Source organism: Galeopterus variegatus, unplaced genomic scaffold (assembly GCF_000696425.1).
Source record: "Galeopterus variegatus unplaced genomic scaffold, G_variegatus-3.0.2 Scaffold5955, whole genome shotgun sequence".
Lineage (NCBI taxonomy): Eukaryota > Metazoa > Chordata > Mammalia > Dermoptera > Cynocephalidae > Galeopterus > Galeopterus variegatus.
The window spans coordinates 80065-97973 of record NW_007732066.1 but is presented as its reverse complement, the minus strand read 5'-3'; the positions used below and the strand labels follow the sequence as shown (position 1 = coordinate 97973).

At 37.7% G+C, this 17909-nt stretch overlaps 1 protein-coding gene across 2 annotated transcripts in view; it reads right to left on the bottom strand.

The window, feature by feature from the left end:
- Window positions 1-17909, bottom strand: part of GABRP (gamma-aminobutyric acid (GABA) A receptor, pi) — a 44411-nt gene that overhangs the window by 6431 nt on the left and 20071 nt on the right. Inside the window, exons 7-9 of one of the 2 annotated variants that reach the window (XM_008590268.1) lie at window positions 16022-16159; window positions 13428-13580; window positions 10762-11149 (exon numbers count right to left, since the gene is read on the bottom strand). In XM_008590268.1, coding sequence (XP_008588490.1) covers window positions 11112-11149; window positions 13428-13580; window positions 16022-16159 — 329 coding nt within the window. In that variant the 3' untranslated portion in view covers window positions 10762-11111. Of the gene's footprint in view, window positions 1-10761; window positions 11150-13427; window positions 13581-16021; window positions 16160-17909 lie in introns of those variants that run through there. The other variant, XM_008590267.1, reaches the window with a different exon arrangement.

Below are 17909 nucleotides of genomic sequence, written 5' to 3'. Positions count from 1 at the left end.
GCGCGACGGCGCTCCCGCCGAGGGTTCGGATCCCACGTACAGACCGGCTGCTCACTGGCTGAGCGAGGTGCGGGTGCAATGCCGAGGGTTGCGATCCCGTTGCCGGTCACGAAAAAAGACAAAAAGGAAAAAAAAAAATTTAAGGCTAGATCTTTTAAAAATATATTTTATGTCTTATTGCTTAGATTTTAGAAAGAATTACTTTCTTCGTATAGTCAGTATTTTTTTAATACCTATGATTTTGAAAAAGATTTCATCCCAAATTCTATTTTTTTTACTATTTTTTCTATTAATAAATCTAATTCAGCGTTTCCCAAAGTGTGTTTCGTAAAAGATTCATGAGGTGCTCTAATATAATTCACTCACAAAAAAGAATGCTATTGTCAAATATGTCTTATTGCTTAGATTTTAGAAAGAATTACTTTCTTCGTATAGTCAGTATTTTTTTAATATCTATGATTTTGAAAAAGATTTCATCCCAAATTCTATTTTTTTTACTATTTTTTCTATTAATAAATCTAATTCAGCATTTCCCAAAGTGTGTTTCGTAAAAGATCCATGAGGTGCTCTAATATAATTCACTCACAAAAAAGAATGCTATTGTCAAATGAATTTTGGAAACGCTGTATATTATGTCCCTTTCTTAGACATTCATAATGTACATTAGCATATTAAAAGTTCTGAGAAGTCCTGCAACAAAGAAAACCCTTAACTTTATTTAATCCAGTATCTTCCAAAATCATTTGACTTTTTATCCCCAAATTATCTGGATGAAGTGATATTTTAAGAAGTATTATAACAGTAGGTTATATTTGTTCAGGCACTGTTACGTGCAGGGCATTGCTTTAATGCAATGTGTGTTTTTTAGTTCATTGTATCTTCATAATAACCCAGTGAAGTAAGGACTGGTATTATCTCCAATTAAGAGATGAGGCACAGAGAGAATGATTAATTTGACTAAGATCACATAGCTAGTAAATATGATAGTCAAAGCTCAAACCAAGGCATTCTGACTTCAAGAACACTTGGGGAAACACTGTTCTGGTCTCCAGAACAGAATTTGGTTCAAGATTTCTGGACTCAATTAATACATTCATTCACTCGACACATATTTATTGGATGCCTTTTATGTACAGTTACTATGCTAGGCACTGTGGATACTCAGGGAATAAAAGCAGACAGAGTCCTTGCTTATATGAAGTGAAACTGTCATGGAAAGACAGATAGTAACCAATGAATGGTTCAAATAGATGTAAAATTAAGCTGTGATCACAGTTATGGGGTTTTAATAAAGGACATACACTGCTATAATCTGAAACACGGGGACTTGAGTTGTTCAGAAAGACTTCCCTTTGAGGTGAAAATTAAGCCTAAAAGTAACTCTACAAGCACCTTTGAGGTGAAAATTAAGCCTAAAAGTAACTCTACAAGCACCCAGACCTGTGGATGATACTTGGTGAAAACTCCTGCAATGACTTATTTTAATTTTGCTTATCTGAAACTATGGGTTTTAACATTTAGTTTGAAACTTTATGTTGGGTGCGTTAGTGACCTTAGAAGTCACTAAGTTAGGCAACCAACAGCTTCATTCTCCTTTCCCACTTTCCTGCCCAAACTTCTCCCATTCTTCATTCATCCTCAGTAAATGTTTTAAAGTGCTTTCTTTCTAAGGCGATGTCTGCATTTTCTCTTGGATTAAGCCATAAGCAAAAAGACTCAAGGTTTGGTAGAGAGTTTCTTGGGGAGGAGACCTAGCTGGAGGTGGTCCCCATTTCAGCTCTACATGTAGCTTGGGTGCTACTTCATTTTTAGAAATCCTATTTAGGACATTAGAACAAAGTTTGGGACTGGCAGAAATGGAAGCTAAAACTTATTATGCAAAAATAAGAAAGGGTGGGATGTGTAATTTAGGGACTGGCATATTAACTGGAAATTCAAGGGATTCTAACTTCACAGTTTGAGCAGCACTGATTTCCTAATTAAGCTGAAAATCAAATGGATTTTATTTGGGGCTGTCCAACTAGACTCTAGTGTTAGTTGAGCCCTGAAAAGAGCATCTATTCTTGAAAATAGAAAGACATAGTACTTGATATCCACTCTTTGTTTTTAAGGCTGTCTTAAATCAAAAGGTATAGAGCCATTAGGTGCCAACAAAAAGCAGTTAAACCAGAAACTGTGGATTTTCTTTTGTTTTACCAATAATGTGTCTTTTATTTTTATATAGCAACCTCACTGCAAAAGTTCCAATAAAAAAAATGTAACATTTATTGAGCATACAACAATATGCCAGGAACTGTTGTGTTCTGTGCACTTTGTATCGTTGTGTGCACTGCACAAGTTGTATCATTGCAGCCTATAAGGATGTTTTTCCTATTTCATAGAGATGGAAATAAGGTTCAAAGAGGTTAAGTTGGGTTAAACAACTAACAAGTAACAGGCAGAGCCAGGGCTTAAAGTCCAGTTGACTCAGGTCGAAGTCGTAGCTTGTAACCTCTCCAGTATACTCCTTGAATTCCTCACAGGGACAGTTTGTTTCTTCTCATCACCGTTGTGAGTTACCGGCTTCAGAGCTGGAAAGTTCAGTGGACATTTCAATGGTATGAAGATGAGGAAGGCATGTTCTTATTATCATTTGCATTTCCTTCATCACTATTACTGTCTAACTTGGATCCAGATTCTGGAGACTTCTAGCAACTTGTTATAAGAGTGAGGCAGTGTGGTGTAGTGGATAAAGCAGGGATCTCAAGGCCAAATAGACCTGGGTTCAAATCCCAGCTCTGCCACTTCCATACTGTACAACCTTGAGCCAGACACTTGATCTCATTGAATCATTGTTTTCTTGTCTGAAAAATGGATTAATAACATCTGCCTTATAGGATTATTGTCAAGATGAGACATAGAGTAGGCAAGGTGCTTAGTACATGGTTGGCACTTAATAAATTGTAGCTGTTGACTAACATTTACACACCACCAAGAACTCCTGTCCTTTTATGTGACTCATAACATTAAGTCTATCTAAAATATCTGGGAAGAAGAAAAATGAGAAAACCACTGATGGACTGCATTGTGGTGATTATTCTTAATATTTTCTCCCAGCAAATTGCATAAAAATTATTTTATTTCTATATTCTATTTGGAAAACTTTATAAAACTTTGAGCAGACAAAAGTTGTGTGATAGCACGGTGCTTACCAAAGCACTGTATGCTTTTCTGATAAAGATATAACTTTATTGCACTTTATGTACTCTCTTGGTTAATACAGTAAGCAAATGGGAGATAATTTGAAATACCTTTACTACCATTTATAGTGTGAGAACATACAACTTACCTTTAAAAATGAAAAGATTCATTGGAATGGAAGGCATTGTGTATACATACAAATGCATTTTTAAAACAATCACTTGTGTAGTGCTGAGAGGAATCATGATCTGAAATCTTTCACCTCTGCAGAAATGAAATAAAATGTTCTTGCTATCTATGTTCTTGGGACAGCTAGCCAGGTCAAAGATATGTTTTGTGGGTAGAATGCCAGCTTTTGTGATCTCCTCTGCAGGGACTTTTGAGGGAAGGGGTGAACAGCTGGATCTTCTAGGCTAAAAAATAACTTCAGAGTTCTTTTGTGAGGAAGAATGATCTGATTTGCTTTATGCTTTGTTGTATGTTTTACAGCTGGCCAGTATGGGGATCTGAACCCATTACCTTATAAGTTATAAAGCTGTGCTCTAACTAACTGAGCTAACCAGCCAGCTGGGATTTGATAACAAAGGTTCCAGAAATACTTCTGCCTCAAATTTCTGGGAGTAGAACAGTCCCGGCAGATTGAGAGAAATCATCATGACACAGGCCACAGATAATGCCATTAAGTCTTGATGGGATTGTGGCTTTTTCTCATACCATAGATGCTGTAATCTTGCAGTGCTGCTTCTGCATAGGCAGAATGTGAAGCTGCATGTGCAGAATCATTTGAGGAGGTAATGGGGTCAGTGAAAAGAATTCTGGGCCAAAGAGACATGGCTTCTAGTGCTGGCTACACCCTGTGTTTGATCTCCTTATCTACTTATATGTCTACTAATATGTCTACCTTATCTACTAATATGTCATGTAAGCTGGTTAGACTTCAAGATGTTCCAGCTATCTCCCAATTCTAGTATTCTAGGGGTATGTTATATATGCATAACTGTATATCAAATTAATTAGGCCCATTTATGTGACTTATATCACATATCTCCAAAATACTTTCACATTTATAATCTCATTTTTAACGCTATCGCAAACGTGTGAAATAGGAAAGGTGAATATTTTTGTTCCATTTGACATATTAGGAAACTTAAGCAAATAGAGATTAAGTTAATTGCAGAGTCCAGCTCTCTTGACTCTCATTCCTGGGCTCCTACACTAAACTACGCTGAATTAGTCTTTTGGAATAAGTGTGAAAGGGTATGCAACTGGATTTTTTTTGTGGGAAAAAATAACTTGGGAAATTATATTAAATTACTACAGGAATAGATAAAAAACAAAGTTCTATTTCCCTTGTTGAAAATTTGCCTTTGAATCCCTCTGTGAAATATATTAGAATGTTTTGTTAGAAAGTAAGAAAACTATACAAACCCAGAAAAGGTACATCTCATATTCTTTTAAATGGATAATTTCTCCTGGGACTTCTTTATATTTTGAAAATTCACTTTATTATTGCATTCTAAGGTTTCTAGCTTTCACAACATCTGTGTGTAACTTTTATTGGTGAAATTTGCAGTTATCACTTTCCACTGTCATCCTCTCCCATTTCCTTTGTTTTATTCCACAGATATGATTTGATTTATGAATGAAGGCTTTTTGATTCTTCAAGATAAATTTTGGCGAATTGGTTCAATAACTTGTTATTGAAAAGCAAAATCCATCAGGGACATATTTGCCTACTCTTTCTAAAAAGAAATCTCTCATAGAGACCAACTGTTTGATCATCAGTCATGCCGTGTTTCTGTATGTTATGAGGATGTGTCCACATTTTTTGTTTGTTTAATATGTCTATAAAAGTATTCAACTTAAAAAGCCAGGTTTAAGACTTCTTAAAAATATTCAACCTAAAAAGCCAAATTTAAGACTTCTTTAAGACTTCTTAAAATTTGAAAATTAACAAGTGCCTTAGTCCACAACATGATATGCACAATGTAATTCAGATTCACAAGGTCTCTGTCTTCAGTGTGCAGATACAGAATAAGTTGGTAGGCCAGACTGAAAGAGGTTATAAGAATAAGAAAGGAATCCAAGTGTGGAGATGCCCTTTTATATCCCAACTAGGACAATCTCATATTTCTTAGCTGAGTCCTTCACTTCATGACTTTGAGAGTTCTTAATGAGACTTTGGAGTCATGCCCCTGACCTCCATGAGAGCGACCTATGAGACATCATTCAAGTCAACTTCCCCTCCTACCCATTGCAGAAGACCAACTTTTTGGTTGCAAGTAGTCTATTTGCATTTCTATGAAGATTTTTAGTTCATTTGCATGAACTCAAGTTAACTGAAACTAAAGTTTAGTACCTCAAAAATTGGGAATAGCAGCGAAGAACTGCTGCATCCCTGGACACCTGCCTCATTCATCAACCACACATTTATTATCAGATGCTTTTTTTGTCATGTTGCTGCCAAATCAGGAATAGAAGTTGTCCTGTTCCTTCTCAGCACTAACATAGAAGATTCAATGAGATAAAGGAAGCATTTTGCGTTTGATCTGCTCTATACATTATTCATATTCAATAATCATACTCAGTTGGACTCTTTTCTTCCATGTGGCAGACACACTGTATTATCTTTTGCCCCTGAAAATATAGTTTTCATGCTGCTGTTGTCTTTTCCACCAAGACATCTGGCATGTATGTTTCTTCCCATCTGGCTTCACATCAAAAACATCTGGAGAGCTTCGAAAAATACAGGTCTTGATTTCATAGGGTCTGGGTCGAGGCTTTGGGATATGTTGTCTATAAAGCTCCACTACTGCGTTTTATGATCGGCTATGTTTGGGAACTACTGCTCCAAAGCATGTGTGTTCAGAGTCCCCAAGACCACCTCTGGGTTTGATGATTTGCTAAGAGGACTCACAGGACTCAGCACGTAGTTGTACTCATAGCTGTGTGCATTACAGCAAAATCAGCAAAGGGAAAAGTCAAAGTCCGGAGGAAACAGGCACAAGCTTCTGAGAGTCCTCTCCCCATGTAGTCACCCAGGACTACATGCTTAACTCCTTCCTCTGGCACTGAATTGTACCAAAGTGTGGAATGTTGTCTTCCAGGAAGCCCATTAGAGACCCAGTGCCCAAGATTTATATTGGGAGCTGGTCATATAGGCACCCTCTGCCTGGCACGTACCAAAATTCCAGACTTCCAGAAGGAAATCAACAATAACCACCTTGTTTGTACAAACAGTTTAGGCACATTAAACCATGCTTATCAGTTAGACAATGATGGGAGCCCTCTTGAAATCCAAGTTGCCGGATGCCATCCACGGGCCAACCTTGCAAATAGGCCTTTCTAAGGGTAACAGTCTCAGACCTACTATGTTATATTTTTTCTATATAGTTGTGTAGAAAAAGATAAATAGTAGCTTGGTTAAAAGTATGCTAAACAAGTTTCTTTATTGGGTGGGAGGAGAGACTTATGAATGAAAATGGAGGTTTGAGTGATGAGATATAAAATCCTGTTTCTTGAGTAAGAAGCAGGCCATGAATGCAGGTTATGGGCCATCAAATTCTCCAACACCTGTTATTCCTTAGCTCTAGTCTTTTCACATAGAGAAGAATAGATAGATGTCCTCAAAGATCAAAGAGACAATGGACAAACGTACAACTACTCACTTTACAGAAAGTTCTGTTCCCTTTTCCAGTTGTCTAAATGGGGTTGCTTTTCCTCTAATTATTGGAGAGGCACAATTTTAAGTCATGAGATTGAATGGTCAAGGCCTGTATCAAATCCAGATCACTGAAAGCTGTGAGTCACATGACTCCACTTCAAGTCCTCCCAAAGAAATCATAATTTGGAAGCTCAACCTCATGGGCCACTAGGAATATTCTGAGTCATTCATTTTATGTTAGCAATACTTTGTATGACACTTTAATTTTCTGCAGCCAGAGGCATCTTCCTGCATCTATAACCTCCCAAGATTACCTGGTAGAATACAGCCATCTGCTTTCAGGCAGGTGGATGGCAAAATCAAAGGGAAAGATGGTTGTTTATTCCCATGGGAAATTTCCAGATAGACAATCTGAGCATTTCATTGTTCAACTTGCACATTTTCTTCCTTCTAAACAACTAGACTTTCTCGTAAGTTCGTTTATACATATTTATTTTTATTCAGTTCCTTATTTAGGTGAATAGTGGAATAGCATATTCCTTGTACAAAACCCTTCTGAAACGTAATAATGAAAGTCATTATCACTCATCCTTGCTTTTCACAGTTGCAAAAGCTCCTTCCTTCTTATTGGACTTGTTTTCAATAAGTTTAATCTCCTCTGTCACTTTTCTCTCTTTTCTTATTTCTGAGAAAACACACCCTTCTTAAAAGTGTGGACCAAAATTGGATTCAGTGTTTCTCAACTCAGATATACTGCAGTCTGATGTATATCTAAATACTTTACAAAAACTATTGATGATCATATGTAATTTAATATATATCTTAATAATTTTAAAAAATAAATGAAACATGTATTCAATTTTTTCCCCTTCTTTTCAAAAGTCATTAGTACAACACACAAATTACATGTATTGGGGTGTAATTCCCTGTCTGTTGAGAGTTAATTTTTAAAATGAATATGTTTTAAGAAGCAAGGATCTTTGGCAGTACATGTATTATGGACTGATAAAAATTCACTATGGGCCAGCAACTAAGAAGAACTGCTCTGTATGTGTAAGAGTAATGCAGAACATTGAAGAAAGACCATGTCTTGATCCTGGTTGTCAAACTCCCCCCAACTACAGACCACTATACTTGTCTCTACTTGCCTGGCACTGAATGCCCATGCTGTACTTCACATCTACTGTTATCCCCCTGCATTGGCTACTCATTTTCAGCTTATCTTCTATAAGCTCAAGCTCTTTTCTCCTATGCTTGTTTCTCCATTTCTCCCTTTCTTTCTTTTTTTTTTTTTTCCTTTTTGTCTTTTTTCGTGACCGGCAACGGAATCGCAACCCTCGGTGTCGCGCCCACACCGTGCTCAACCAGTGAGCGGACCGGTCTCTATATGGGATCCAGACCCTCGGCGGGAGCGCCGCCGCACTCCCAAGTGCCGCACTCTACTGAGTGCGCCACTGGGCCGGCCCTCTCCCTCTCTTTCATTTGAAGTGGACCCTCTGTCATTTGCTTGTTGAATGTCTTCCTATATTTATGACTTCCTATATTGAGACTATTGCTATTTTCAATATCAAGGTAATTAAAAATTATATTTCCATAACTTAGAATATTTCTAACCCCACCTAGTTTTCAAATCCTTGGGAAATTTGATGAGGTTAGTCTTGATATTTTCACCCAAGAAATAAATATATTGAATGAACCAAGTCCTGGGCCTGCTCTAGGTAATAGGACAGATCCAGAATATCAGGAATTTTTACTGAGAACTCTAATGTTGCAGCCTATATAAAGTGGGAGTGGGACAAAATCTGAGAATTTTCCCCCCAAAAGTGTATTCTCAAACTATAAAAATATCATTTAACAAAAACAAAAGAAAATTTGTTTATTCAAAAACAATAAAGAAGGCTTAGAAGAGAATCTGTGACAGTTTTTGAGAATTGTATATTTCAGTGTCACCAGGCCCAGTTGTTTAACTGCAAGGCAAGTGTTGCAGTGCAATGATGTCAAAGAAAAACATCAACTGTGTCACCAGTGTTTACTAGTATTTTTCTTGGTAGGAAATAGCACTACGAGTGTGTGTGTGAATATGTCAGTGTACTATCTGGGTGGGGGGGGGAACATGAGGGAGGAAGAGTGTGAGCCCGTTGAGATTGCATGATATAAACCTTTCCCAAACAGGGTCTTACAACATTCACTCTATAAATGACCACTTGATTTGGTGGGTAGCTAATACGGTATATTTATTTCACAGTTTCACACCTTAACAGTTGTCCTTATGTAATGCTTAAGTGGGTTTTAGAATTCCTTTTAAATCTTTTTTTTTAATCACAAATATGATTAAACTATATAACTATGTTCCACCTCTTCTAATCCCCCCATTCCCATTAGAAACATTTTGTTTAAAGATCAGGTGATCAAATTCATAGAAACTGAATTGTGAAGAGTATCCTGATGGGAAAAAGAATGAGATCCTATGTATATAGGGCATTACAGAACAGAAATGATCTTCTAAAGCCATAGTTTATTTCCAAAAGGAAGAGTAAAGCCATGCATTTATTAGAAAAGGAAGCTAATGGCAAAATTCTTTAAAGTACTTGAGGCTGAATTGGAAGCCTTTACCTGATACACTCACAAATCACCACTCATGGTGCTGTTGGCTGGGCTTGGCCAAGGAGAAGGGAAAGATGCATACTTGAGCTTCTTACGTTAGGGCGAGACTGGCTGGACTTGGAGAAGACAGTTCACCCACAGCCTAAAGATAGCTTCCATAGCATGTTTCATTGTTACTCAGAAAGTTAAAGACTCAGTGCCAACATTCTCCTGCTCATGCAGGATAAGCCACTCAAAGTAGTCCAGCTAGAAGGATCAGGGATCTGAGCAAGGCCAAGCATACTTGAGCTAAGCCACTTATTCTTGGATAATGCAGCTCGTTATCTAATAAGCATCATTCCTGGTCATTAGAGCACAGGGATAGAAGCTCTTCTTGGAAGGATGCAGGGAATCTTCCTGGAGAATGCTGAGCAGTGTCAGAGTTGCAGAAATGACAGTACGGCAGGAGACTCTCTGACTGTGTCAACCTGGTACTTTTAGTACTTCATCAGTATGTGAATAAAGGTAGCTAGAAAATGGACTTGGTTCTGCAAGTCTTTATGACAACAGTCCATATTAAGACTTACAGATGTAAAAAAAAAAAAAAAAATCCGTGTTGTGGGAAAAGGGCTTGAGCATTGTTTAGGACTGATACGCACATCATAGTAAAATGATAAGATACGTATAATGGGGAAATAAAGCCCCAGAGTCCTTCCAGTCTGGAGAATCCATTATGTCTTAGAAACAAGAGATTTATGCTTGAGATTATTGATCCACTAACTTTTTCTTCACTTACATTTGATTTTTCAATGACAGGACTTATTGGAATTTGGGGACAATTCTGCTATGGTATTAAATAACAATCATTGTTAAAAAGTTATTTTGGTATTGAGTTAGTGAAGTGACTTCCAATGAATTGATATAAATTTCATTTTAATCAAAAACAAAAACTAGAAAATGTTACTCCTTAAATAGGCAGCAATGCATTTTATAAGCACTGCAGAAATTTGGTAAATAGCACGCATGATTAATTTAGAAACAACCCCTGACACTTGAGGGTTACACAATACACGTTACAGTCTCTTTCCCATTTTTTATATGAGGTAAATGCAGACTAGGGAGCCACTGAACGAATAGTCAGCCCCAAGTAGGTCTATAATCTTAGGCTCCATGGGATGTCCTTTACAAAGATGAAAGAGGAATGGGCTGATATTTCTATTATAAGATCCTGTAATGCTAGGATTTCTACAAAGCTTAGAATAATGGTTGGGTGTTCATTCATTAAGGAGAAATGCTCAAATATTATTTTAGTCACATGTAACACCTTTGGGTTAGGGTGCACACTTAGCTTAGATTACCATTTACATCATTACCTTATTCTGTTGAAAACATATGGCATGCAAAAAATTCAACATTGTCTCAAAAATACATGTAGTATGCCCAGTAAAATACATTGGCTAACATAAAAATCAAAGGAAACAGTAATTTGGAATATCGATCAACATTACTGGGGTTTTGAATTGTGAAGTAATCAACAATTCTGCCCATCTTATCTCGAAAAACAAACTTGAACTTGTCACTGGTTTTCATTGTCAAGTCACTATAGTCTACGTTATCACCGGAAATTTCAATGCTGGCAAAGCTGATCTTGCGTTTAAAGTTGGAGATGGAGCTGTTGATGATGTTAGTGATATTGACTTCTTCCACTTCCTTTGCTGTCCCCTAGTTCACAGACAATGCAGTTAGCTTATAAGACTTGACTCAACAAAATAAATAAGTAGGTAATGAGCTAATGAAAAGTTTAGAGGCTCAAGTATTGAATAATTAGGTTTAATAGAGAGTGGCATTGTGAGTCTCAGAAACGGGCTAGTAAGCCAGATGTGGAGTCCTGTTATCCTGTCTGTAGGCAACTATCCATAGGTGATCAGCATGTATGATGGGAAGAATAACCATTGCCTGCTCTAGATATTTCAGAGCAGTGTGCTAAATGCCAAATGGCTTTGAAGTTAGCAGACTTGGGTTCAAATCCCATTCTGCCTCTCACTATTGTGAAACTTTAGTCACCTTAATCCCTTTAAGACTCAATTTCCTTGCCTGCAAAATGGTGATGATATTAATACCTATTTGAGATGGGAAGATTACATGGTATCAATGATGCAAAGCATCTAGTGTTTGAAGAGAGTAACTGGTTATGAGAAATAAGAGAAATCAGCTGTATCTTTTTTTTTTTTTCCTTTTTATCTTTTTTTTACCAACCGGTAACGGGATTGCAACCCTCGGTGTCGCGCCCGCACTGGGGACTGGCAACGGGATCGCAACCCTCGGTGTTGCGCCCGCACCGCGCTCAACCAGTGAGCAGGAACCGGTCTCCACATGGGATCCGAGCCCTTGGTGGGAGCGCCACCGCACTCCCAGGTGGCGCACTCTCCAGTGCACCACCGGGCCGGCCTTTATTATTGTTATTTTTGTTGTCATGTTTGTGATTGGTGTTACATTGGAACTTGTCCATACCAGTTAGCTTGACTGTGTCACGAAACCACAGATAAAATTTCTTACCCAAAGACAATAATATTAATAGCTAATTCATGTTAATTAAAATTTAAATTGCATGTTTTATACACATAATCTTGTTTAATATTCACAATACTATGAGGTGGTAACTACTAAATATATAGTATATGTATGCTGTATATAACTAAATATATGTATATATACTATGTAACTAAATATATAGTATATATACACTATGTTTGTATATCTAGAGTATTTATATCTATATATGTGAAGACAGAACTTTTGTTTCCTTTGTTGAATTTCTCTCTCTCTACTGATACTATTTGATGAGACATTGTCATCGTCCCTCTCTTTACTTCTTAAAGCATAGTTTTCTTTAGTTTTTTGAACGTATTCATCATAGCTGCTTTGCAATCTTCGTCAAACATGACACCTGGGTTCTGTCATGGGCAGTGTCTCTTCCTGTCTGGGTCACACCTTCCTTTCTTTGCATATCTCATAATTTTTTGTTGAAAACTGGACATTTTAGGTAACACACTGTAGCAACACTGAATACTGATCCACCTGTGTTCTGGTCTTGTTTCTGCTATTTAATCACGCTTGTTTATTTGTTTAGTGACATACATGGGCCACCTTAGCGAAGTCTGTTTCTCCCACAGCCTGAAGCCTCTGAGGTAGCTACTAGAGGGCAGCACCGGGCCTGTGCATAGTCACGCTGGACGACAGCGGTTTTAGCAGGTTCTATTTGACTTCACCTTTCCTCTGTCTCTCTCTACAGTTATTTACATGGGTTGGTATTATACCCAGCTGTTAGCCTCCATAACTGATGGCTCACTATTCTATGTTTTTGACAATGTCCTGAACATAAATTTTCCACAGTCATTTGGGATCCTTTACAGGGATAGTTTTGGGGACTGTTGTGAGTTTTTGAGGGCTGTTATGACCCCAGGAGGTCTCTTCTTAGTCTCCTTTTTCATTTTCTCCAGTACTAACCCTTGGCTTGGTGTCGCCCGCACCACGCTCAGCCAGTGAGCGGACCGGCCATGCCTACACAGGATCCGAACCCACGGCCTCGGCGCTCCCAGCACCGCACTCTCCCTAGTGAGGCCCGGGGTCGGCCCGGGTGATGTGGTTTTCTAAATGTTTCACCTCTGTCTTCTCCTTGGAGGGGGAATGACCAGTATGCGAAATAACTGACAAAAGACCATCTAATCACAATATCCCCTTACCTGTCACTGTAATACATAAGTTTTAAAAATGTGCTATTCCTAACATAGTCTCTCTCTGTCTCTCTTTCTCCTTCTCTGACTCTCCGTTTCTTTTTCTCTCCCTGTAAAAGAATCTCTCAAGAAACCAACTCCTGGAACTGCCCTGTGAATGTCAATGTAAACAACAGTAGAAGGAAAAAAGAAAAAAAACAACCAACCAAACAAACAAAAAAACATGATAACCCAGGTCTCAGAAATCTCCTGTTGGAGCTGCTTACCAATGCACGTTCTCGCAGGAACTGAGTCAAGGGAGATCCAAAACGAAAGCCAGGATAACACCACCAGGAAAGTAGAAGGAACATAGGTTTCCAAAATGAAATACAGGACATTCCTCCGAAGTTCAAATTGCAAGACCAGTCTTGTGTAATTTCCTGACAGGGTAAACAAGAGATAGGAAATTGTGTCTGTTCACATAGAGTGTTTCCCTATGGGATGTCTAACTTAGCTATGTTCTCATTAAGCCCACTGTTATTCACCAAAATCTAGTTAATTATGAACTATCATTATGGTTTCCACAAAAGAAATTGCTGTTGCATAGAAGGGAATTTTGAGGGGGTGCTTTTCCCCCGGCTCACGTTCTTTTCTTGTGCCTTTTGCTATCACAGCATTCCTACAGCATCGTAACTCCTTGTGTCCTTGGCATCTACCTCACTAGACAGTGAGCCCATTGGAGGCAAACCCTGGATCGTTCAGTTCTTCACTCCAAAGTTGTTCAATTAATACCTATTTAATGAAGACCACCTGTGACCATCCATTTTGCATGAATGCTATGGAATAGACCAAATATATCTATTAAATATAATTTAATTTTTGATGATTTCAGAGGCACCCCAGATTTTATGGTACTTCAGGGCCATCCTTAGGAAACTATCAATATATTCTAAATGTGGGAAATGTAAGGAACAGAGAGCTGCCATTAATAGAATTCTGTATGGCAAATAAGCTCCTGTAGCCTAAAACATATGCCTATGGGTTAGAGTACCAACCTATGCTCCTGCAGTGCTTCTATTAAGGGGAGGTGAGCAAATAGAGACAGAGCAGTAGTAGCCAGCATTAGGCTGGATGGAAGGGTGAAGAGGTTATCCTCTGGGAACAGGAGACATTTAGCTTAGAGAGGAGTAGGGGACAAAACAGAATGGTGGATAAGAGCAGCACCAACACCGTGCCACCTGCAAATTAAAGCCAGGCATTTAAAATTATATCATTAAATAAGTGGGACAAAAGGTTGAGAAACAGTCCAACCCAAGCCTGGCTATCAAATGCAGGAATAGGAATACTAGGGGATCCCTGATAACCTGTTTCAAGTCCATCCACTCCGATGGCCCCAGCCTTTACTGGTTCAAGGGCATCTCCAAGGATGACCCAGTTTGACCATGTAGGAAATAAAGTAAAATCATAATAGTAAAATAAATAAATAAAATTGTATCATTAAATAGCTAAAACAGTGCATACATTACTGGAGAAATACAGTATAGCATAAAAATATGTACTTTCAGAGCCTGATGGGATTCTAGAGATTGATTATAATAAATAAATAAAATTGTATCATTAAATAGCTAAAACAGTGCATACATTACTGGAGAAATATAGTATAGCATAAAAATATGTACTTTCAGAGCCTGATGGGATTCTAGAGATTGATTACTATTTTACATTATTGGTGGAGAAATTGAGGTACTGGGACTTTTAGTGACTTGAATAAGGACCTGTCGTTGATGTTAGAAGCAAGATTAAAAACCATGTCTTTTGCCCTTTGGTCCAGGGATGTGCTATTGGCCTCTGTTCCCTGCTTTATTTTCTTGATTTGGAAAGTCAATATTTCAAAAAGCATTTAGAATTAATATTTAACTAAATAACAACACTCCTGTGTATCTAAAGTAGGTATGTGCTGCCTGGACTTAAATAATTCTGAAAACTGACTCCATTTTTTGCATGAACTCAAGTTGAGAATCCAGCTTTGTTGAATTATGACAGGATAATCCTAATTTGCAAACTTGTTTTTAAAATATAAAGTTTATTTATTTGTCCATTATGATAGTAATACATGCTAATTACTTAAATTTTGGAAAAAAAAGAAAAGTGGGAAACAGTTACCTTTCCTTCCAGTCTTTTCTCCATGCATAGCCTTCAGTTTCTAATTTTTATGTAGTCATGATCATGGTGTACATATGATTTTTAATGTCATGTAGGATCAACTAAAATACTTAGTAATTTTTCCAGGGTGCAAATGTTAATGAGAATAAGCATTCTTAATATTATCACAAGGAAGTGAGAAGAAAATGCCAACTGCTTATGTATAAAATCACATGTTTTGGAAAATATCTATCTAAAAACACCACAGACTAAGAGATCCAACTCTGGTAAATGATGCAAACAAGAAATTCCTCCTGCCAAGTTGCAATAATTAGAATGTTTGTAATCTTGTTGGGTGCTGCTGCTGTCTTCTTCACCTGTGAGCTATCTTATTTTTATTCTTTAGCGGCAGAGAACCAGCGCTCCAGTTAGAAACAGAGTAAATTTTATGCATGAAAGAGGCACGTAATTTGAGCAATTATTAGAAAATATCTGGAGATAGATAGTTTTAGGCTTCAGAACTGATCCAGAGGTGTGCTCCTCAGTGGACCATTTCAACACTGTGAAACATAGAAGTGCCGAGCCTAAATCCTACTCCCCACCCTCCCTCCCCTGCCCAGCCACCTCTACTGGACCCCAAAGGGGTAAAGTGGAGAAGAGATGACATTTCTGACTCAGAGGGCAACTCTCCACCTTGGTTTGGTTATTTTTATTTTATGCAGTTTGTCACACGAGTTACCTGTCTCCTGTTGGGTTCTGGTGACTAAGGTGAAATACTGTTGTATGGTGTACTGAGCCAGCCGCAGGTTTTCTAGCCCACGCACAGAGTCGTTCCCTCTGAGCCAGGTGAACTCCACGTCATTTCCATCATAGCCCCCTGGCAAATAAAATGAAGCCTTGGTTAGTGCATGAATGTTATAGATTGAACTAGTCTGAGACAGCTTGAGCTCCATCTTGATGATGGTAAGTCCAAGGATGATTCTATGCAAAACTTGGTGTGATTGCTCAAATGTAGTTGTGGTGTCTATTCAGAATGCAGCAAACCGCTAGGACTATTTGCTATCAATTGAGAATTGGTCATATGCTATGCATTGTATAGACCTGGCAGATGATAAGCCTTAGAAGTGGCCTCCTTCATTTATCGAATACTTATCCATGAACACCCAAAGGCCTAGGCTAGATATTGCCTTTCGGGACTGTCTAACAGCTCTGACAGTGCTTCCAGGGACTTTAGAACTGATCTGTTCATATTTCCACATTGGCATAAATGCAGCAACAAAAACAAAAAACCTGCAGCCAGCTGCTGTATTGATGTCCATAGACGTAAGTTTGCTAAATCTCAAAGCAATTTTACTAATAAAGTGGATGATAGTGAAAAGTTACCTTTAATTAAGCACTTATGTTACTAAATGCCTGTATACATTATGTTGCTGATGTTCTTATAAACTTGCAAAGTAGGCGTTACTACGTTTCTTCAATTCTAAGATGAACTTTTTTTTTATATTTTCTGAAATTGAGATGGATCTGACAGTTGATTTATATATGTAAATTAGAGCTTACACATTTTTCCTAAAATGTTATTATTCAGTAAATGCTGTTCCTTAGAATTGAGGAACAATAATGACCTTCCCACTTCATTCATGAAAACTCTCAGATACAGAGAGGTTGCATAATTTTTCTCTGGATAAGAAGGCAAGCAAGAAACAAAGGAAGTATTGTACCTCAGAAAAGTTTAATTTCAAAGCCTATGGGTGATGATAATAATAATGTCTATCATTTAGTAAGCAATTACATTTCTAAGTGCTTTACAACATTACCATGTCACTTACTCATTAAACGTCTCCTTGAGAAGATATATGAATGGTTAATAGCACATAAAAAGATGCTCAACGTCACTAGTCATTAGAGAAATCAAAATCAAAACCACAGTAAGATACCACCTCACACTCCTTAGAATGACTATAATAAAAAAAGACAGACAATAACAAATGGAGGGAACATGGAAAAGCTGGAATATTACTGGTGGGAATGTAAAACGGTACAACCACTTTGGAAAACAGTAACAGTTTGGCAGTTTCTTAAAAACTTGAATGTAAATTTACCATTTGATCCCACATTCCACTCCTAGGTATCTGCCCAAGAGAAATGAACTCGTGTCCACACAAAGGCTTACACACAAATGTTCATAGCAGCATTGTTCATAATAGCCAAGGGTGGAAACAAATCAAATGTCCATCAACTGGTGAATAAATAAATAAAATATAGACATATATGTGTACATATGTATATGTGTATATGTGTGTGTATCTATGTTAAAAAAATACTACTCAGCAATAAAAAGGAATGAAGTACTGATACTTGCTGCATGCATGAACCTCAAAAACGTTAAGCTAAGTGAAAGAAGCCAGACACAAAAGCCCACAAATGTGCATTTGTATTGTATTCTATTTGTATTGATTCCATTTACATGAAATATCCATAAAAGGCAAATTTATAAAGACGGAAAGTAGATTAGTGGTTGCCTGAGAAAGTAGATTAGTGGTTGCCTATGAGCTGGTAGTAGCAATGGGGAATGACTGCAAATGGGCATGAAGGTGATAAAAATGTTTCTTTGGAGTGATGAAAAT